Raw genomic sequence first — 23,453 nt, 5'->3', positions numbered from 1 at the left:
GTTGTCAGCGATGGAACAAATGCCTGGCATATACAACCTGAAGGAGAAAGGGGATTTACTTTAGTTCATGATTTTAGAAGATTCCATCCATGGCTGTCTGATGCCAAGGCAGAAACATCATGGCAGAAGGCAGTGGCTGAGGAAAGATGCTCTGCTGGTAGCATTCTGGAAGGAAGGATGGGAAAGAAGCCAGACAGGAAGGGGCGGACCAGATGGTCTCAAGGCCACGCCCCCTTTACCCACTTCCTGCAACCCAGGCCCACCTCCTAATGGGCTGCTTAGCTAGGAACTTGGCAGGGGTCCTCACCCTTACAGCCCAAGCACCTCTCCAGCAGTTTCTTAGGCCAAGCTGACAATCAAGACTAATCGATGAACATCACGCACACTTAAATGCAATCTCACCCTGTGCATAGTGCACCGAGTGGAAGTGAACATACTACTTAAAGCCTTTTGTTTTGTAACAGGATTGTTCTCCCAAACTATCACCTTGTTGAATTAATCGCTTTTTTCAATTTTTATTTAGTAGCACATTTCTGTGTTAATGTCTATGACTGAACTTACAGCTGTGACTAGAAAACAAAGTAAAGGGATAAAAAACTTAAGTAGGAAACAAGACGTTGACCACGTGAGAACATAGAAGACAAGGCTGGAGGCACTGATTGCGTCACTCAGAGAACTAAAATAAGGCCAGCAAAGTGTGACCGTGTTGTGCAGTTTAGTGTCTTCAAATATTCTGCCAAAATTCACAAATCAGAAATACAAGAGTGGACTTCTAGGAAATGGCAAAGTGGTGAGCAGCAGAGAAAGAGCCTTTCCAAGATTTGGTGTCCAAATGCTGGCGTGAGGAAGAAAACACGGAGGGAAGCTGGTCCCCACACCCAGGGAGCATCTGAAGAGAGACTTGAAACTGGTGGGCAGAGTGGAGAGAGAAACTCCAAAGAAGAAGGAAGAGACAGGTGGCACTTTTTCCTTGAGCCCAGACTCACCACATGGGAGGTAGCTTGAAATTTCAGACACACGGTGACTGCTGGTGACCCCAAAGCCCTCCACAGAGAGGTGCACAAGTGTACTGGAGTGGAGTGGTGGTGCAGCAGACTGCGTGGCTGGTGAGTTTTCCCAAGCAAACTTCCTGCAAGAGCGGTGGGCGATCTTCGAAGGGGACCCACTGAGCTCAGGACTCTGAGTGGCTGCCAGCTCTACCTGGTTCCCTTCCAGTCCAAGCCCACAGTGGACGTAGGGACGGCTGCAGGCTCACCCAGTCTGGTGCTAGCCCACCAGGCAGAGCTTCAGTGGAAATGGGGGTGCAGGCTCCCTGCGATTATCCTCCACCCGCCTTGGAGTTGCTGCCAGCTTGCTGGGATTGATCAGTGTGGATCTGTCTACCAGTGGCAGCAGAGACACACCTTGGAAGGGATATCTTTTCCTTATTTGCTTTTTGTTTTTAATTTATTTTTTCTCTTTGTTTTGTTGTGTTTTGGGGAGTTATTTAGTGGCAGTAGTGGTGATGGTTGTTTTGTTTTTCCTCATTGTTTGTTCTTTGTTTTTATATGAGTGTGAACATGTTTTCTAGCTCTTTGTTATTCTGTTGTTCTGTTCTGTTCTTGTTTCTGTTTCTTCCTTCTCTCTTTCCCCATCTTCTGCACCAGTTCCTCAAAGTTTACAAGATCCAGTCTTGTTTTTAGTCTCTTCCTTTACTTCTATTTTTCTATTATATCCCATAACCTCTTTTAAATTGTCTCCCCAAGGGTAAAGTTGCCATATTAAGGCCTTATTTATTGTGTACAATTTTCTGGTTCATTTCAGACTTTGTTATATAATCACAACTCTAGCACATACGGTTAAAGCTGGCAAATTAATGGTCATCTCCATTTCCAGTTTCTAGGCTGTTTGATGCTATTGTTATTGATGATTGCACTACTTTAGCCAGGGTGACATAACTGTTTTAACCAGTTCTTCTTCCCAGTACAGGCCAGTGCCAAAGAAACAAGAGCTGGACCAAATAGATAGCAACTTTTCATCCCCAATAAATTGAAGAGAGAGTCTTGGCAATAGACTGAAAACCCAAAAGCTAGCTGTTACCTGGAAGACATCTCTCAGAAGTAGCCATTTCCTAAAGGTTCTAATTACTAACAATAAAGCTAGTATTTAGTATTATAGTAGCTAGTGTTTAGCTGGCACAGGCAATTTACAAGCATCAACCCAGGAATTAAGCTCAAAAGAAATACAAAATAAAAAGACACTTAAACAAGATGCAACCCCAGACTTAAAGCTCACCAAAGGCAAACTTAGAGGGCAAAGAGATGGAGCAATCTGAAAGCCACTACCTGGCCTCTCTGAAGTGGTAACAACAAAGCAAATGAATGAGACTGTAGAAGAAATCAAGTCAGAAATAATTTCTCAGGTAACTACAGAGGTGGCAACCATAACAAAAGATGTGCTCAGTGACTCTACAGCAGATGCAGATCTTTTTAAAAATACAGGAGTTTAGGAAAATGATGGAAACCATGAATGCCCATAATAGAAAAGAAATTAATCCATAAAACAGATTCAAACATCTCTAGGAGCCTGAAATTCCATTGAAAGTATATGTGGCAGATGAGCCAATGTGAGGACAGAATCCCACATACAGAGGACAGGACTATGGCTAATGATCAGGAAAAGAAAGATTTCCTAAAAGTGGCAAGGGACATGAGACATTGAGCCAGCAGCTAGTAAGCAATCAAAAGAAGAATGACATGAGATTGATCAGAGTCAACCAAAAAGGAGGAGACACCACAAATAACATTAAAAACCTGTTCACCAATGTCATGATGGAAAGCTTCCCTGGCAGAGAAAAAGACTTTGACATATAGATAAGTGAGATGTAGAATTTCAATCAGTCAAGATAAAAAAAAAATTACAACCAGTCATATAATAGTCAATTCCTGAAACTTAACACCAGAATAGAATATTAAAAGCTGTTAGAGAAAAGAAACATATTGCCTATAAAGGAAAACCATTAAGAATCATGGCAGACTTCTCAACACAAACCCTCAAGTCAAGGAGAGTAAAGGAAAACAACCTCCAATCCAAATTTATATCCATCACAAAACTATCTTTCAAAATTGATGGACAAATAAGCTACTTCCATGAAAAACAACACCTGAAGAAATTCATGACCACCAAGTCAGCACTCCAGGATGTTCTGAAGGACATTCTAGGAAGACACGATAAGGACTACAGCTCCATGAATCCCAACAGAAGGAATCCATCAGGCTAGAAAATCAATTAAAAAGAGGGGGGAAGTGAGCCAACGGCAAGAAAATAACATGACAAGGATAAGTCAATACTTATCGGTTATAACCATCAATGTTAATGGTCTCAATTCTCCAATCAAAAGAAACAGACTGGTAGGATGGATCAAGAGGCAAAATCCAACAATATGCTGCATATAAGAAACATTTAGTTAAAAAAGAAATTCACAGACTGAGAGTCAAAGAATGGAAAACTACTCTAAGTGACAAGAACCCAGAAAGAAGCAGAGGTAGCTATTCTACTTGCAAACAAAGTAGAATTCAAGCCAAAATGAGTAAGATAGACCAAGAAGGTAACTACACCCTTGTAAATGGAAAATTCAAGAGAAAGAGATAATAATCATAAACATATATGCACCAAACACTAGTGTACCCAACTATATAAAACAAATATTAATGGATGTGAAAAAACAAAAACATCACTAATACAATTGTAAAGGGGGACCTCAGTACCCCACTGTCAAAAATAGATGAATTAGACAAAAAAATCAACAATGAAATGTTATAATTGAACCAAACTTTTTAACAAATGCACTTAGTAAATATCTAAAGGGTGTCCTTTGCACAACATCAGAATACACATTCCTCAGCTGCACACAGGATGTTCTCATAAATAGGCCACAAACTAGCTCATAGAACATGCTTAATTAAATGCAAAGAAACTGAAATTATCCCACACATACTATCAGACCATACTGTAAGACAATTGGAAATCAATGGGAAAAGAAATGAGAATTTCATCAGTACATGGAAATTAAATAACACTCTCCAACGGCTCACAGATAAAATTAGAGAAAAAATTAGACAGTTTCCACAATTAAAAATAATCTCAATACAGTATACCAGAATTTATAGGTCACAATGAAAACAGTCCTACAAGGGAAATTTATAGCATTGAAAACCCAAATCAGGAAAACAGAGTGAGCCCAAACAACTTAATGTTGAACCTCAAGCTTCTAGAAAAAAAGAGTGAGTCAAGCCCAAAGCTCATAAGATGGAGGAAATTATTAAGATCACAGCAGAAATCAATGCAATGCAGACTAAAAAATACAAAGAATCAATAAATTGAAGAGTTGGTTCTTTGAAAGAATGAATAAAATCAATTAACCATTTGTGAGCCTTATCAGAAAAAAAGACTGAAATCATACAATCAGGAAAGAAAGAGTGAAGTCAAGACAGACCCTCCAGAAATCCAGATCATCTACCCATACTTCAAGAACTTGTGTTCTAATAAGATGAAAAATTTAGAAGAAATGGACAGATTCCTAGATACCTATGAAGTACTAGAGCTGAATCAAGAAATTATAAAAGTTCTAAATAAACCAATATCAGTCAATGAAATTGAAGACATAATTAAAAACCTATTGAAAATAAAAGCCCAGGCCCTGACAGACTTATTGCTGAATTCTACAAGAAATTTAGAGAACATTTAATTTTCACTAATTCTCAAACTCTCTAATTCATTTGAAAAGAAAGCAGTACTCCCAAACTCATTCCTGGAAGCAAGAATTACCCTGATACCAAAACCAGAAAAGCACTAAACTAAGAAAGAGAACTACAGGTCAATCTCCCAATAAACATAGAAACAAAAGTCTTCAACAAGATACTGACAAACAGAATGCAGCAAAACATCAAGGATGTTATACATCACGATCAAGTAGAATTTATGCCAGGCATGCAGGGATGGTTCAACATATGAAAATCAATACATGTAATACATCATATTAACAGAACCAAGGACAAAAACCACAGGATCATCTCAATATATGGAGAAAAAGCATTTCACAAAGTTCAATATCCATTCATTATTCAATAAAAACAACAGAAAATTGAAATAGTCTTTATCTCAGTCTGATAAAAGCGATCCTTGACAAAAAAACAGCCAACATCATACTAAATAGACAAAAACTGAAAACTTTTACTCTAGAATCAGAAACAAGACAAAGATGTCCACTTTCAATACTCTTATTCAGTATAGTTCTGGAAATATTCGCCAGAGCAATTATACAAAAGAAAGAAATAAAAAGAATAAAGATAGAAAAAGAAGAAGTTAAGTTGTCATTATTTGCATATGACATGATATTGTATATAGAAGACCCCAAAAACTCTGCCAGAAAATTTCTAGATTTAATAGCCAAATTCAGTAGCATAGCTGGATACAAAGTAACACTCAAAAATCAATAGCCTTCCTGTACACAAATAAAAACTCACTGAGAGAGAATTTAGGAAAACCACACCTTTCACATAGCATCCAGAAAAATGAAATCATCTAGGGATCAATCTAACAAAGGAAGTAAAAAAATCTCTACATTGAAAACTACAATGCTCTGAAAAAGGAAATAGAAGAGAATATCAGAAAATGGAAAGATATTCCTTGTTCTTGGGTAGGAAAAATCAATATAGTGAAAATGGTTATTCCAAACTGCTATGCAGATTTAATGCAATTCCAATCAAAATTCAACAACATATCTCACAGAATTAGAGAAGACAACCTTAAAATTCATTTGGAACCAGAAGAGACCTAGAATAACAAAGAGTAATTCTGGGCAACAAAGACAAGTCAAGGGACATCATTATCCCTGACTTGAAACTATATTATAAAGTACCGTGATTAAAAACAGCATAGTACTTGCAAAAAACAGACCTGAGGATCAATGAAACAGACTAGAAGATGCAGAAATAGCTCCATACACTCTAAGCTACCTCTTCTTTGACAAAGAGCCAAACACCTTCACTGGAAGAAAGATCACCTCTTTAATAAATGGTGCTGGAAAAACTGACTTCCCATATGTTGAAGATTAAAACTAGATCCATTATCTTTCACTATGCACTAAACTAAAATCAAAATGGATCAAAGATCTAAATATTAAAGAAGAAACAGTCTATTGGAAAATAGAATAGGTAGAACTCTTGAAGACACTTGTGTAGGCAAAAACTTTATCAAACAAAACCCACACACAAGAAATTTTATGAATTTCGTCTTATTAAAAAGCTCTTTCACAGGACAAGAAATCACCAACAGAGTGAAGAGACAACCTACAGTGTGGGGGGAAAATTTTGACAACTGTTCCTCAGACAAAGCACTACTATTTAGAATACATAAACAACTTTTAAAAAATCAGACCCTCTCACATTTAAAACCCAATCCAAAAATGGGAATCTGCTGGGGATTTATTATCTCAGTGGTGTAAGTGCCTGCCTGGCAAGCAAAAGGTCATGAGTTCGATCCCTGGTACAAAATAAATGGGCATTTGAAATGAATAGACACTTTTCAGAGGAAGAAGTAAAAAAGCAAATAAATATATGAAAAAATGTTCAACATCACTGGTCATTCAAGAAATGCAAATTAAAATGACACTGAGATTTCGTCTCACTCCAGGAAGAATGGCAGTTATCAAGAGATCAACCAATAACAAATGCTAGTGGGGCTGTGGGGAAAAAGAAATGCTTCTCCATTATTGGTGGGAGTGCAGACTGGTGATTCCTCAAGAAACTGGAACTAGGTGTTCCCCAGCTATTCCTCTTCCTAGTATCTTTCTGAAGAATTAAAATCATACACAGTGACATATGTGCACCCATGTTTATAGCAGCATATTTTGTAATAGGTGAATCTTGGAGACATCCCAAATGCCCATCAGCTAATGAATGGATAAAGATGTGGTTTTTTTGAATATAATATAGTACTATCTTGGTTACTTTTTTCTTGTTGCTGGGATAAAATACCCAATGCCCAAAGTTAAAGGAGGAAAGGTTTATTTAGCTCACAGTTTGTGAAGGTTTCAATCGATAATCAGGTGTCTCAAGGCTGGATGGCGCGGCACAGGGCAACAGTTCAGTGCAGCAAAAAAAACAGCAAAAGCAGCAAGAGCAAAAGAATGGGAAGCCTGCCTTGTTCCTCCCTTATAGTGTAAGCAGGCTACCACCCCCTAGGGGTGGGTGGTGCGGTCACATGGCTCCCTGCCCTCCTCTTGCACAGGCTGAGAATAGCTTCAAAGTGAGGATCCTGGCCCCATGCTGGGCCATTTCATTAACTTCTAAACTTCTCAAGTTGACACAATGTATCTATCAGCCATTACAACCCACCCCTTGTCAGTGTATCAACCAGACATTTCCAGCTAAATAGATGGACCTTGAGGCCACACTATTAAGGGAAATAAACTGGACACACATGTATAAATATCACATTGTCTCTCTGATGTGAGAAACTGAAAGCATAAATAGAAACCAAAATGTATAATAAATACTGTGAAACAGGATTAAAAAATGTCCAAATGTAAAGGGGAACTACAGAGTGGGGAAGTGGAAAGGAAGAAAGGGAAAAGACAAAAGTGATGAGAAAAAAAGGCAAAATAGAAAGAAAACTTTTGGAAAGAAATTGGGAGGGGAGGAGAGATTAAAGGGAAGGTCAAGAAATGGGGGGAAAGAATCAAATTGTATCATGAATGAGTATACATTTCCATGAGGAATGTAAACATGTAAACCTAAAATGTACCAATAAACTTAATTAATTAAAAACATCATGAGAGTAGATTATTCTGTTTATGAAGATTTGACACTTCTTAGAGTTCAAAACACATTCAGTAAAGTAGCTGGATAACTGTTAGGCATACAGTGTGCAGATAAATTAGAAGTTATTTAAGTTGTTGGGAGAGGTCAGGTAAAGTTTGCCTTCTCTCATGGTGCTGCTCACTTGTAATCCAGCACTCTGGGAGGCTCAAGCAAGAATATTGCCAGTGTGAGCCCCGCTTGGGCAATGCAATGACTTAATGTGACCCTGCCTTACACTAACCAAAACTGTTAAAATGGCTGGAAATGAGCTGGGCGTGGTGGCGCGCACCTGTACTCTCAGCACTGGGAGGCTGAGGCAGGAGGATCCTTGCAAGTTCAGGGCCAGCCTGGGCTACAAAGTGAGCTCAAGGGCAGCCTGAGCCACATAGTGAGACCCCGTCTCAAAAAGACTGGGGTTGTCTCTCAACCTGAAATTCCTGGGTTCGGTTCCCAGTACTGGAGCAGAGGTGAGGTGGGAGTTACTGTCCTTCTCCTTCGCTGTTTTACACTGCTACGCAAATCTCTTCCTTTCACGACTTTTTTGATCCCAGCCAACTGACCTGGGTTTCCTCTCTTTCCTGTCCCATTTTGCTATCCAGATGTATCGTGAAGATTACTGGAGAGATGGTATTATCTTTTCCTGCTGGCATCACCAGACACTTCGCTAACAACCCATCCCCAGCGGCCCTGACTTTCCGGGTGATAAATTTCAGCAGGTTAGAACACGTCCTGCCAAATCCCCAACTTCTCTGCTGGTAAATATGACTTTGTATATATTTTTAGAGCTTTGGGTGGCTTGGCACTTTGTTTTCCCCGTGAAGAGCGTACCCTAGCACGGTAGCAGAGTTAATAGGCTTGAGACATAAAACTTTAACCAGCTGTTAATGTTTCCACGGGTGACTGTGTGTGTGAGTAGCTGCCAATGCATATTTTAATAGCCAACTAGTTAATCTGCTTAAAGAGGCATTTAAAGTAATAAAATCTGAATTAGTGACAATTTCTTCACTGTGCTATGATCAGGAGGCATAAGGCATAAGGATGGCGAATGATGAATCAAACAAGAAGAAATTCCTCTGGTTGTATTAGCATCTTTTTAATTACATAATATTTGAATTGCGAGCTCCTCCTCACAGGAGCTTAAAAGTCTTTTTTTGTGAAACATAACTTCGTTTGAACAGTCATTGTTTTGCTGGGACTTTCCATGTATAACTTCAAAGTACCTCAAGCGTATTTCTTTGCATAAATATATTCTTCTAAACCTGAAGTGAGTCTCCACTGTGCATATGCACCTGCCTGGCCACACACTTGGTACTGAAGGGATCAACTGTGTCACATTATTCATTTGCAGACAGCAGCTGTGGTGACATCCTCCTGTCGGGGAAGTCCACATATTCCGTCTAAAGGTCTCCCTCTGTGGTGGCCACTTCCCCCCTTTATTCACATTTCCCTTGTGAAGCAGCCACTGTCATTTTTCTGGACCACAACAATGGCTCCCCACTCTGAATCCAGTCTTGCCACTCTCAGCCACATTTTTACAGCTCGATGACCTTCCGTGAGATACTTCAAGATGTCTTTGGGCCACTGAGTTTGGTTTTTAAAAGCCACCAACTACCATCAAGATGGCTAATGGGACAGGCTACTCATTGAGATTTACAGCAGCCTATGGGAATTAATCTGTTACTATAACATCATTCAAAAGTGCGTCTGTACCAGAGCCACAGTGCTGTGTTACCATAAGGACATAGAAGTCAGGTGGATTTTTGCTAAGGTGCTTCCTTTGCAGATGGTATTTGTTATAGGATGCTACTCAACTGTTTTTCTTCCCAACTGCATAGTGATAACACACAGAATGATGCCAACGCCAAGGAATTCTGGGTAAACATGCCAAATTTGATGATTCATCTAAAGAAAGTGTCTGAACAAAAACCCCAGGCTACCTATTACAATGTGGACATGCTCAAATACCAGGTAAGCTTGTTCACATGGCCAAGGTGTCTCTTTTGCAATAAAAATTTGTATTCTAGATGACAATAAAGTAACAGTCCTTTCCATAATACATGAAAGCTATAATTGTAAGAAAATAGAAGCCTTACAGGACTATTTGAGGGAGAGTGACAAGGATATTCATACATATTCCCAGTTTAAACTCAGAAGGGAAATATTTTTATTTAAATAGTACAGAAATATGCTACAAAAAATGAAGTTGTGATTCCCATGAAGATTGTATTTAAGTAGATCACTGTCATATTACTAAGGCCATTTGTGTATTGGTCGCTTTGCCATTGCTGGGATGCTGTAGCTGGCACCCACGATTTAGAGAAGGAGACCCACCCGGACACACCCCTGAGTGCCCCTGTGTAGTACAGACACCTGTCTGCAGGTTCCCTGGTAACTGGGAAGCGCAGTCATGTTTGGGATACACAGATTTTTACTAAAACACAGCTTTCTCCGTCCAAAAAATAATTATCTGAACATATTTGATCACAAAGTTACCATGCACTGACAGTGATCCACAGGGGCTGGGGACGTGCTCAGTAGCACAGCACTTACCTAGGATATCAGGCCCAGGGCTCCAACAGATAAAATCAAAACAGTGGCCCAAGGAGTCACGTGGCTAGAGTGGGATAGCCAGGCGCTATGGAGTCTTATCTAAGATCGGAGTATTTGCTGTGTCAAGGGTACTTTTAGGTAAAGGCAGCTCTGGGCACAGAGAGTTCTCAAATACATAATATGTTGTATCAGACATTCTATTGATACTGAATTATTTCTTAACATTAAGTTTTATTAGAACTGTTTCCTAGGATTATTGCTCTAGAAAAACCCAGATTGTTCCCTTCGAATCATTAAAAATAAGAGGTTTTCCATCAGTGGTGGTGATGGTTAATCCTGATACAAAAGCTACTTTGGGTTAAGAAACATCTAGTGAACAGATGCTAGTACTGAATTAGTACCATATATATATACATATATGTAAATATATATTATATATGTATGTGTGTATGTGTGAATACGTATTAATATATGTTAACATATACTTATATATAAATAACCATGAAGACTAGATGTAGATGTGAATCTTCACTCTGACACTCCAGAGAATCTTGTTTAATTGGCTCAGGATGGGATGCAGGTGTCTGCATTTTTGTATGTTCCCTGAGTAATTCTAAAGCATTTTATGCATTAAAAAACACTTAAAGTACTGTGAGGATCATTGAAAGCAAACCACCCCTATGATGGTACATTTTACAGAAACGCAAACAAATGTAACATATTTCCTATGAGAACAGTTTCGTTTAAATGTTGGACATTATAGATCAATACAGGGCCAGGGAACACAGTATGCACCATATGTTCACCACCTTATCATTAAAATATGATAGAATCCATATTTTAAAATTTTTCTCCCAAGATACAAAAAAACTTGTTTAGTGCTGCTTGAAGCTGGTGAAAGAAATGGACTTGCCCAGCGGAATGTTTCCCTAAATAAGAAGTTAAATTTTAGGGTTCTTTTCTGGTTCTCATGTGTAAGTGTGAAAATAAAATGGTGGTGACTTTCCTCCAGGGATTCTAATTACAGACACTGCGTTTGCACTGACATTTTCATCTCAGATTTATTTTTAAATTGTGGCAACTTTTAAATCCTGTGGCATTCTTTTGATCTGCATATTTGTTATTAAGTGAGCTAAAAGTAGACAGTTCTTCGACAGCAGTGCGAGCTTTGAGCAAACCCTCTAGTGCAGGCCAGCCCTGAACTCAGGAGACTTCCTGACGGCTGACCTCGGGCATTCAATGGCCCAAAATCTCAGTGTCCTGTACTGCATACAAAGGTAATAACAGCAACTCCCTCGATACCCCCAGCTTATTGTAAGAGGAAGTAGCCTAATACTTCAGACCCTTCGAGGCGGAGCAGCCCTAGTCCTGCCCCAATTTTCAAGTGCCCTCTGAAGAACTACTTTTGCTGGCATTCACTGTGTTTTCCCACAACGCCGTCAGGCAGCGGTGCTGCACGACCAGCATTTTGTGCAGCGTCCCTGAACTGTGCGCATGTGCACTTTCTGGGTAGCAATAGCATCTCCTGGAAATGAGGAGACCTAGGAACTCCCCTTGACCTCCGCGGGAGAGAAAGTGTGGTCCTGGGCAGGCAGGACAGAAAAGAGCCAGGGAGGAGAGATGTAACTAGGCCACCAGAAGAGCGGAACTGCTAGAGGCACTTAAAGTTGGAGAGCTGTGGTGATGGTCAGCTGGCTGTGTGTGCAAGCAGCAGTCCCATCTGTCATCCTGTAAAGGGACCCATTCCAGACTGATTTCCGCAGCAACCAGTCCTGCCTTGAGAGTGCCCCCCTCCCGAACGACCCTGAGGGTGTGTGGTCACCTCCCAGAGAATCCTGTGTGTTCCCCAAAAGCACAAAACGTGAACTGCATGCACATTCCGCGAACTTGGCCTAACTCACTGAAGGTTGGGTCTAACTGGAATGAAACACTTCCATTTAGAGGGCCTGGGTCGAGTCCTCACTTTGGGAAATCACAAAGGAGTGAGAACAGCCCGCTTGGTGTGTTGGGAAGCACGAAAGTGGGGAGAACATTACTAAGGGATGCTGGCTAAGGCCTCAGGTCCTGGCTGGGTGTCAGGCTCTGTGCAGTTTGAGCCCTTTCTGTCCTCCTCACCACCAATGGGCAAAGATGATTGTTACAGTTCCCACTGGGCAGAAGAGGAAACCCCTGAGGCTCAGCGTGCTTCGGTGACTTGTCCAAGGTCACTCAACGACAGTCCACGCAGGTCCAGCTCTCTTTCTCCCGTCGGCTCTCGGCGGGCCCACTGGTGAATGTACAAACACGAGTGTTGGAACCCTGGGTCACCAAGACAATCACAGCTCCTGGTTTGTCCACGCACCTCACACGTCCTCTCTCCTGTCGTTTGGCAAGGTGTCGGCACGGGGCATTCAGTCCACTCCCCTGAACCTGGCAGTGAACTGGCGATGTGAGCCCACCAGCACCGACCTGCGCGTCGACTACAAGTACAACTCGGACGCCATGGCCACCGCGGTGGCCCTCAACAACGTGCAGTTCCTGGTCCCCGTAGATGGCGGGGTGACCAAGCTCCAGGCTGTGCTCCCCCCGGCCGTCTGGTAAGCAGGGCTCCCTTGGGGACGGAGCCAGGGCCTGGGGACTGGGCCACATCCCGGCCTTTTCATGTGTTTTATCTTGAGACAGCCTCGCTGCCTCACTAAGCTGCCCAGTCTGGGCTCAAACTTGGATCAAAGGCTTCTTAACACATGTGTTTAACAAAGAGACCAGGGCAGCTGCCCTGTGGGCAGCTCCAGAGGGAAAAGGAGAAACTATGGGGGCCGTTTGCTTTTGTCCCTGTTTTTGGCTTTTTTTTTTTTTAAACAAAATAGAAAAAGAGGCAGATATAATACAGAATTTCAAAAAGCTAACAGAAATCAACACTAGTCAACACATTACCTACTGTTATCTTATAAGTAATTGTTCAAGTTACAAAATCTAAGCACAAAAAATGATCAGACAGTCAGCGACAACACAAACCATTCTTTTTGATTAACTAACAGAGAATTAGTAGTGTGGTTATTGATCTTACACACTTACTCAGGTATGTACTGTTATCTGTGTACACCTACAAGTTGTTCTTTCCTTTTGAATACTTTCTTTTCCTTTCATTGTTACAATATCTATAGTGCATTTTGGATCTTATTACTCTTTCAGTTTTTTATTATTCTTATTTATTTTTTACACTCGGGAGACAATACAATATTTACAAATGTGAGTCTGATTTATTTCACTTTTGAGTATGGTCTCCAGTTGTGTTTTTGGCTTTTTAAAAACATATTTTAACATTGGATGAGTGTGTGTTTGCAGTGCACACCGATTACACACATGGTAGGAAGCTGGTGCAGGGACAAAACACGCCTTCATTCCTTCTCACCTCTCCTCTCCTTCTGACCTCCCAGCTGACAAATCTGTTTCCCAGTTTTCTGTGACCCGACTTTTATTTGGCTCCATAATTTATTGATACTGTAGGATTCTCATGCAAGGGACGTCATGTGATATCTAAGCTCGAGAGTCTGATTTATTTTACTTACCATTAGGTTTCAAGGTGCATTTCCCTACAAACTCGCGTGACCCTTCTTTAAGTTTTTAAATAGGAGTTAAAATTTTGCAGATCTGTTTTTTTAAAGTGGGCATTATCTGGGAAAAATATAGACTGCATCTGGGCAAGCCTTCGTCTGCTTTGTTTTCAGGAATGCTGACCAACAGAGAATACTGTGGAAGATCCCCGATATCTCCCAGAAGTCAGAGAATGGAGGTAGGGATGGCAGACTTGTGTTATTTAATAGGTGAAGCCAAAACTACTTCTAGGTATCAGCCAGCTAGGAAGCAAAATACATGTAGTACTAAAAACAAGCAGAATGTCTGATGACCTCATTTTTGCATTTAGGTATATCAGTCAGTGGTAGCAAGGAATCCTCCAACAGCTCACCCTCGGGCCCTTTGCCTACCCCATTCACCCCATGCAGGCGTCCCCTTGGGTAAGGGGCACCCCGCAGTCCCCAACCCCAACCCCTCACCCCCTCCACGGACCAGCTGTGGTACCTTTCCTCTGACCAATCTAAGGGTTGAAAGTACAGGGCTCTACATACAGCGCGCCCCAAATTTTTTAAAGGACCATTTTTCTGACTTTTATCAGTGTGCAGAGTATTTCTCTTGATATTCAGTGACACACTTTATCATTACACCATCCCCGAAGAATGTACTATTTCATAGCAAGTCCAATTTCAGCCGGGAACTTTTCGAATATAATTTTCCAAATTGCATCTAGTCGTGTTGACTGTCATGTTGTAATAATAATCTTTTTTTTTTTTAATTTTTTTTAATTTCAGGGGTGGGCTCTCTCTTGGCAAGATTTCAGTTATCCGAAGGTCCCAGCAAACCTTCCCCGCTGGTGGTGCAGTTCACCAGTGAAGGCAGCACCCTTTCTGGCTGCGACATTGAACTTGTTGGAGCAGGGTATCGATTTTCACTCATCAAAAAGAGGTTTGCTGCAGGTCCGTGGCTGTCTCCAAAGTCATTTGCAAAAATCAGGTTGCTTTTCACATCATGTTCCCCTCCCTTGCCTTAAAACTCCATCCCTCTGAGAAGGCAGCCCCACTGTGGGAAGATATAGAAATCTAACAATGAACTTGAAGTCAGGAATCGAGAATTCTCTGGACACTGCTTTGGCCGAGCTGTCCAGTCATTCACCCATATCGATGTGCGTTTGAGCTCAGGGGGATAAATTCTACTTTTATGACACTGGTAAAGAAGACAAATGCTCTTGGCTTTTGGATTTGTCTCCCACCTGAAAACTTAAAAAAAAGAGAGACAAAAGTACACACAAAATGTATTTCACGCTTAGATTCCACTCCTTGGAAACCTGTTCTCCAGCAGGCCTGTGTAGATTTTAGATTTGGCAGCTTAACTGAGACCTGGGAGGATCTGTGTTTTGTTTTAATAACAACCATAAGAATCTTAGGCTCCGGACTGGAACTGTGTGCCCATGAAATGGCTGTGGCCTGATACAGGTTTTATTGTGCACAAATGATAGTTTTTTAATGAGGGAGGATCCCAATAATAGGTTGATTCCATTTGTCAGTGCTGACTGGTATAAATCCAGGAGAGGGGTGTGAAGCTTTGCAGTGTTGGGGATCCAACCTAGCTGTACCACTCAGCCGTCTCCCCCAGCCCTGAATCTTGTTTTGTGTCCTGCTGTCCTGACGCAGTTATTTTATATCAGTGTCATACTGGAGACTGCATGGCAGGTGGCTGTAAGAGAGGGCGGAGGGGTGGAAAGATTATTCACACGGTAATTGTCTTCCAGCCTGCAGGTGACCCGCTGATAATGTTTCTTTTGCAGGAAAGTACTTGGCGGATAACTAATCAAGTCTTTCACAAGGATTCAGAGAAGTCTCACACTCCAGCACCGTGGTATGAGAACCAGGTTTTAACTCCGGCTGGATGGGAACACACTCAGATCTGCGGGTGGGAGGGGGCTACCCGCAAGCCCATGATGTGGGGCGCTGCTGGCCTCACTGGTACCGTGGTGACCGATCCTACAGTATTTACTTCTAGGTGTAATATTGTTACTGGTTTTAAAATGTAATTATTGTATTTGTAAATTGTACTCATTCTGGTAAGGCAGTTAGACCCTTGAGTTTTACATTTTACTATTCCTGAAGCGGATGTAATTTAAACTGTGGTATGTAAATTTAACAGTAGTACTGTCTGAATGGCGCAATGCTTCCAGAGGTACCCTGTATTTTGTCAGTACATAAAATTTAAATATAATGTGGAAAGCTGTCAGGAAGGGGGTGCCAAATATTAAAAAAAAAAAGCTTAAATGGAATCAGGCAGAAAAAATTGCTTTTCTTCAGTCTTTAGTATCTTTTACTCTAGTGCTAAATGAAAGTTCAGCCTTCGAATGTTGAGTGGGTTAAATTCAAGATACTATTTCAGAAAAAAAATTCTAAGGTTACAGCATATTCAAAGAAAAGCACTAATTACCACTTTTTAAAAGCTTTTTTTTCAAACTGCAAATTTCATAAAAACGCAAACTGTAAACAGGGCCTCTTATTTTTATAACTTATGTAAAAATGGGAAAGCAATTCATATTTAAAGTTTAAGTATATTAAATTATAATCAAGAGTAACGAAGTGGTGAAGTCTTCGCTACTTCCCCTCTCTCTACAGCTTAGCAAATGTGGAGATTTAGTCAAACTAAAACCAAAATTGAGATTTTAAGTTTTCAAGACTTTCCATAATGGAACTGGTTAACAACTTCTGCACGATTATTCTGAGCAGATGGTCGCTCCCCGACTGCAGGGAGAAGGATACCTCAAGTCTTCCTCTTTACCCACAGGAATAAAAATATCAAGACCGAGGTTCTTAGGGGGAAAAATACTTTTTATTTCCTATTTCAGTCCAGAAGGAGAATTTTAATTGTCATCATTTATACCCTATGGAAGGAACAAATACGGTTTAAAATTGAATTCTGTTCACGTTATTGTGCAATAAATTTCCTGTTGGATAATTCAGATTCATATTTGTATAAAATGCAAATCTCTTGTCATTCTTGGGGAATCAAGAGAAGACTTTTCCAAGCCATTTCACTGTTACAAAATACAATAAAGACTGCAATTCTTCAGTCGGGAAATCAAGGGAGAACAGTGCGGGCTGTACCGGTTGTAAAACCTTCCTGGTTACCTTCCAAACATCAGCCTTCGTTTAAATCAAAAGCGTGTTTTAAACACAACCAATCCCTCTTCTAGACTATCTGATTAAATTACTAGAATCAAGCAGTTTACCATTCGTTGCTAAATTTCATCCTCTAGTCGCTCAAATTAGACAAAGAAACTTTAAGTTTTGGAATCAAGTTAAATTTTTTAAGTCTTATCTTTAAAACGAGATTGTGACAAGCAGTTGTTTGTAGTGGAACTTTTAAAATTAGTATTTGTACTGTTTAGTCAGTGCACCAAGATATATGCAAAAAGGTGGGATTTACCTTCACAGGTTCTTAGGATTCAGACTCTCACCCGACTCCCCATAGCATTCTGGTATTGAAGGTTTTTTCAACAAATTAATTAATACACCCATTTTAAGTAAAGATACTCAATTTGGTTTTGAAACCAAAATAGAACATTACAAAACAAAGCTTACATCCCGTGAAGCCCGTGGAAATTTAGAACACAAAAACCAACAAATGGTAAGCAGCAAAAAACTAGAATTATCCAGCATACGAATATAAACATGTGTTTTTAAGTAATCAGTTCATGAAAAACATACTGAATATTAACAAAGCATATTAAAATCTGTAAATATTACTGGTTCTCATGTCTTTCTCTTGATATATTATTTTATATAGATTTAGACTGAATTAGTAATTAAACACAAGGGGTTTTTTTTCAAAGAAATTTTGTTGATATTATAAAAGTGTAAATAAAAGTAGGTTTGAGTAGTCCCTCACACGATTCACATGTTTGTGGGAGCTAACTTTGAAGCTATAAAGAAATCTATGATCCCACAATTGGTCTTTCTGAAGCAGAATAGATTCAGTGATTTCAAAAAGTACCAAAGCTGATAACCAGAACCTTAGTAGACAAGGTGCCCGCCCTGCATGCAGAGGGGGCTGGCGGGAGCCAGACTGCAATGTTTTGTTGTTTTTTAATTCGTGGGTTATAATCTCCTGCTGCACCCACATCCTCAGTGCTGAAGAACAAGAATCCATGCTCTGGAAAACAACCCTTGTCCATGCCAGAGTCTCAGTTATAAAGACCTCGCTGTCAAGTTAGGGTCCCTATCAGACCAGGCTACTCCAGAGCCCTGCGATCCTCAAAGCCAGGGTTTAAAATAGCAAGAAAGGATTCTGGTTAAGGAGTGCATCACTTCCTGCAAATGATAACTTTAAAAAGCTCTGCTCTAAAACTATAGAAAGTATCAATGATGCTAGTTTGTTTTTAGAACATGGAAAGTATGTTTTTCTCTTCATTAAGCCCATATTTCATGAAATTTTTTAAAGGAAATCATCATCGATGACCTGAATTTTATCAGAATTGGAATTTATAATGGCTAAGAATTAAACTTTTAATTTTTTAAAAAAGGTATTTTTGCATGGAAACTCATTGTGTAGTCTTTGAGAATATTTCACCTCTTAAGAAAGAATGGCCACATACAGGTGGTTTTGATTGAATATATGCATAGGAATGTCTTAGAAGGCAAAATACCGATATTCTTGTTTATATATATATATATGTATATATTTTTTTAACTCGGTCTTAATCCGCAAAGTACTTGAGCCATAATCACACACATTTCCATTTCAAATTTTCTTTTCAAGGAAGCATATAACCACACTAGTCAGCCCCGGGTCCTGCCCCGTGACCTCCCATAAACCAGCTGTTCCAGTTTCTCTGCTCAGAGTGAGCGGGCAGGACTCGAGTGGTTTTCAAGCTTTCTGTAATAAGACTTTATAAATAAAATTGTCCATAGAATCCTAGTAGGCAAAACCTCTCCAGACAGTGGAAGGAGCTTCTCTAGCAGTCTAATTTAAACACAGTGACAACACATAAGTCAGATTCAAAGTGTCTTCCAACTCTGAGGTTCCACAGTTCTACTGCTCTCAGATAAACCAGCTCTTAAGGCTTCATAAATAAATGTGTACAGTCACAGTTATTGACTGATACACAATAAACATGGCCATATACTTGAGCGATTTTTTTTTTTTTTTTTTGAGACAGGGTCTTGCTATGTAGTTCAGGCTGACTTGAACTCACTATGTAGCCCAGGCTGGCCTCGAACTTGGAGTGATCCTCCTGCCTCAGCCTCCCCAGTGCTGGGATTACAAGCATGTGCCACCATTCTGAGTAGCTCATTTAACTATAAAAATCCCACAATTCTGAGACTATTTTTAATTTCTACTTATTTACAATGACATTGAGGCTCAGGCAGATTAATTAATTTGTCCAAGGTGACACTACAACCTGATTATCTTGACAGAAGAGAATGACCTGTTTGCTCTGTCCGTTCTGGGAAGTCTGTTTTGTCTGTTTTATTTGACTGTCTGTACTCCACTTGAATTCCAGGGTGAAGGGCAGTACTTGGATTGAAATGAGGATAATTTCAATAACAAAACTGTCAAAAAGAATCAGTGTTCCTTGAAGTGTGATATGCAGACCACTTACATTCTCAAATGAGAGACAGTGATTGGACCAAGCCATGACTCCTTCCCCGCAGCCTAAAATGCAGTGATGTCAATCAGTTTAACTGAGTTACTCAGTCTCTAGGGGTGAGACCTGGGAATGTGATATCGATAAGCACCCCAAACTCAAGAATCATTGCCCTTACAGATCTCTAAGGTCTTTTTTGAGTTCAGACATTGTTTCATATTTGAAACACTGAATTATAACTTGAATACTATTTTTACAGTTTCATTCTATCCTCTGAACTTCCTTCAATCTTAGAAGGAAAAAATGGGGCACTTCCTCCCAAGGAAAATCCCTACTCTCTGTGCTTTCCTGTTTCTCTCCTCTCCGCAGTGGCCTGAAGTGCGCTCCCCCGTTTGAATATTCCTGTCCTTTTTCGGTGTCTTAGGAGACCAAGGGGTGGGAGGCAAGTGACACGCTGTCCCTCAGCCCACTGTAAAGTCCTTTCCTCGAAAGGGACGCGCAGGCCTCCCACTTGGGAGTGGACTTTACTTATTTTGTAGGCTTTGCCTTTACAAGCGCCTCTGAGGACCCCACTCTAAGAGTTATAGCTTCATTTTTGCATTCTTTGTTCAGAATGGTCATGGGTTGTTGATTCAAATAGAGATACAGTAAAATATGCAGATGGCTACTGAAGGGCTGAGTGTGTGTGTCCTCATCTGAGCTTTCTTTTCCCCAAAAGAGTACTCATCTGAGCAAAATCCCATTTGGGGTCAAGGAGCCCATTTTGGCCCTGGATATGCTGATCAGCAGTTTTTTAAGAAAGGAAAGCAGGATTTTTTAATAACGTTAAAATTGGGGTGGGTTCTAAATACAGCTTTAAACTGTAATAGACTTCCATGAAGTGAGCAAAGCAGACCACACTACGTTAATGAAACAAACAGCCCAAGACACTGGCCCACCTCCTGCCCTTCACTAAAAATTCTGCTCTCTAAAGTATGTATCTTGTTTTCCCCACTTTTTTAGGGCATTTAATGTTAAATTTCAATGACGGAAGGTAGAAAGGAAAAGGAGATCGGAGTAAAGTGTTTAAAGTCTCCAAATAGATAAACCAAGGACAGAGCATTAGCAGGTGTTCCATCATCTGTGGGATGCAGGACTGGATTTTAAATATTGCATTGGAAATTAAGTCTCCTTCCTCGTAAAGTGTCACATCTTCGTATCTATTAGGGTGATCGCGGTGAGACTTTAGTTGACTGGCCCTTGTGTTTAATAGCTGGTTTCTGGCCGGGGATATAGCTTGGTGGTGTAAGCGCCTGCCTGGCAAGCATGAGACCGTGAGTTCGATTTCTGGCACAAAAAAAAAAAGCTGATTTCTGTCTTACTGGAGTAATCTTAGAGAACAAGCTCTAGCTGGCTGATTTTCAACAGGAGGAATTTAGACTCCATTTTAAAGTTATTTTCCCCCTGACGCACAGTATTTCTGACTCCCTCTTTCTGTCTTTAGAGTAGGGCATCACCCGTCCTAAGTACACTTCCCACCTTGTAAGAAAAGATATTTCAACGAAAAGTGAATATACGTAAATGTTCCTATGTCATAAAGAAGAGAAGTAAAGTTGGTCAGGCCGTGTTCAGCAGTACCACAGTGTCTCCCGGTCCCATTAATTCTGCCAAATACTCACTGCAGTCTGAGGACAAACTGTCCTGTAGGGCCCTCCGCGTTCTTGGATACTGACAAGAAATGTTGTGTTTTAATGCAGCTTCAGGAGGCTCCTAGATCAGGAAGACTTTATTTCTAAGCACCCCTTGAAAACACTTCGGGAAATTTTCCTCTTAACACTAATTTAGGTGTCTTTCAAAAACGTCAAATAATAGCATCAAGAATGCTTTGCGAAGATGTTTCTAGGATGTTTTTAACTGTAAGAGAAAGCCTGCCATTTCATGGGAACTGCTGTTTTTCTAGTGCCTCTAAGTGAATTTGACTTCGTCATCTAAAATACACGAGAAATGAATTCTCTGTAGTTTTTTAGTATTATCTTATACCTTTGGCCAGCACACGGTGCCCCTATTTGTTAAAGATGTTCAAATTCTTGGCAATATGGAATAGTTTGCTAAGCAGCTTTAAGAAACTGATCTTCACAAGTGAATATTGACAGTCTTTGTACATAAGCTTGTTAAAAAAAACTGTATGAAAAACATGTTAGCTCCTGCTAAGAGCAGCGAGCTATTATCCGGCAGGGGATACGAGGGTTCTAAGGTACATGCCAGGGTGATTTTTGATAATTTTACAAACTTTCCTTTTTTACATAAACTTACCATGCTTCCTTTAAACCAAATCCTGGGTCAATTGTCGGTAAAGTGTGAAGCTGAATCACTTGACAGTCTCCTAAGTACAGTTTAATGTTTTAATCTACTCAGAATTCATAAATCATAAGCCACCAATAACTTCAAAATATTTCATTGAATGTGGATACCATACAAATGTCAGCTCCCCCTCACTCCATCTTACATGACTTTGTTGTCATTTTTCTGGCCAAAAAATGCTTCGTGCTTTCCTATATCATCATTTCAAAGCATTTTAGGTAATACACCAAACAATTATCACAGGGACCTCCGTCACAGTAGCCAAAGCCACATGTTTTCCTTCCCCTAGACGTCCTAGCATGACAGTTGTCACAGTTACGTTGATTCTGCAGCTCAGCCTCTAGCTTGCAGGTGACTGTGCCTAAGGAGCACCTGCCTGTCCCCCATCTCTCTTCCTAAGGCCTCTTCCCTTCCCTCCTCTTCTTCCCCTTCCCGGTCCTCCTCCCCTTCTTTCCTCCCTTTCTCCTTCTCCCTCTCCAGCCCCCCATACCACCTTCTCTCAGCCTAAAACAAAGGTAATTGGAAAATTGCTGCGCAGTAATCTTTCCTGAAACAGCCTGAGTTATTACGATGGTAACGCAGTCTTATCTAGGAGCAGAGTTTTCCTGCAGGCCAAGCAGCGATTTACAGAGGTGGCTCTGTAAGCTGTCTGAACGCCGCTGTGTTCCACTCTAAAAGAATTTTTTTTTCACTCTCTTAGGAATGTATCTATGTAAATGAAATGTTGAATTTTTAACTTTCCTTGCTATTAAGTGGCAATGTAAACCATTGATTTAAAAAACAAAAACTTGTACTTTACCAATAAGGAGCTAGGAAAAGAATCTCAGAAAATTTTGCTAGTTCTAATGATAATGAAATGCAGCCAGAAAAGGAGAGGACCATCCTATCCTTGTGAACTTGAGAGTATCAGTGACCCATGTGGCAAAAGTACACTGAATTGCTTTGTCATCTTGTAACTGAGAATATAACTTCACAAAATACCTCCTGCGTAAAATATTCATAAAAGGCATTGTGGATCACAACACTCAAGATGCATTTTAAATTTAGTCTGACTGTCGCTGCCTCGAGGTTTATTCCTACATGCTCGATTCAGTCCAGTTTCCTGATAGCCATTACTGCTGGCCAGGGAGGGGAGCTCCGCTGTGTCTATGCAGCCCTCTGAAAACCAGCCCTGCCACCCAGGCTCGATTCCTCCCATGGTTTACAGGGAGCTTCAACTTGTGGAAGGGAATCATGAAACCATCTTAATGTTACTTGCCTTATACGTTAGGAAAAGTGTGGATATCACCTTTCTGTAAATAATGATTTTTATAAACTTCTTTTCCCTTCATGATTTTCCCGGTCACCCATTTCACAGAATCTTGAATATGCAAGTCTTTATCATGACACAGTCCTGCAGATAGGTTTCCCATTTTGAATCAAGTTGAATTCTACATGTGAGTAAGTTGTTATTGAAATGTGATTTTTTTTTTCTGGAAAATAAATGGGGAAAAATGAAAATAAATGAAATTGTGAATCTCTTTTATTGCCAGTCTCTTAAATGTTAATCTGCATTTCTG

The 23,453-nt window shown here is 40.3% G+C and overlaps 1 protein-coding gene across 21 annotated transcripts in view; it reads left to right on the top strand.

Annotated features, from left to right (window-relative positions):
- Sgip1 (SH3GL interacting endocytic adaptor 1) overlaps nucleotides 1-23,414 on the top strand; it is a 176,262-nt gene extending 152,848 nt beyond the window's left edge. For all 21 annotated transcript variants that reach the window (XM_063258831.1, XM_063258825.1, XM_063258836.1 and 18 more), the window contains 6 exons: nucleotides 8,441-8,596; nucleotides 9,677-9,809; nucleotides 12,765-12,967; nucleotides 14,099-14,163; nucleotides 14,738-14,902; nucleotides 15,751-23,414. In XM_063258831.1, coding sequence (XP_063114901.1) covers nucleotides 8,441-8,596; nucleotides 9,677-9,809; nucleotides 12,765-12,967; nucleotides 14,099-14,163; nucleotides 14,738-14,902; nucleotides 15,751-15,773 — 745 coding nt within the window. In that variant the 3' untranslated portion in view covers nucleotides 15,774-23,414. The remainder of the gene's footprint in view (nucleotides 1-8,440; nucleotides 8,597-9,676; nucleotides 9,810-12,764; nucleotides 12,968-14,098; nucleotides 14,164-14,737; nucleotides 14,903-15,750) is intronic.
- Nucleotides 23,415-23,453: the final 39 nt, after the last annotated feature.

The sequence above is a fragment of the Cavia porcellus genome, unplaced genomic scaffold (genome assembly GCF_034190915.1).
Source record: "Cavia porcellus strain 051 isolate PalLab524CR breed Dunkin Hartley unplaced genomic scaffold, mCavPor4.1 scaffold_1, whole genome shotgun sequence".
NCBI lineage: Eukaryota > Metazoa > Chordata > Mammalia > Rodentia > Caviidae > Cavia > Cavia porcellus.
The sequence above is the reverse complement of the archived record's forward strand: the minus strand, read 5'-3'. Positions and strand labels throughout refer to the sequence as shown.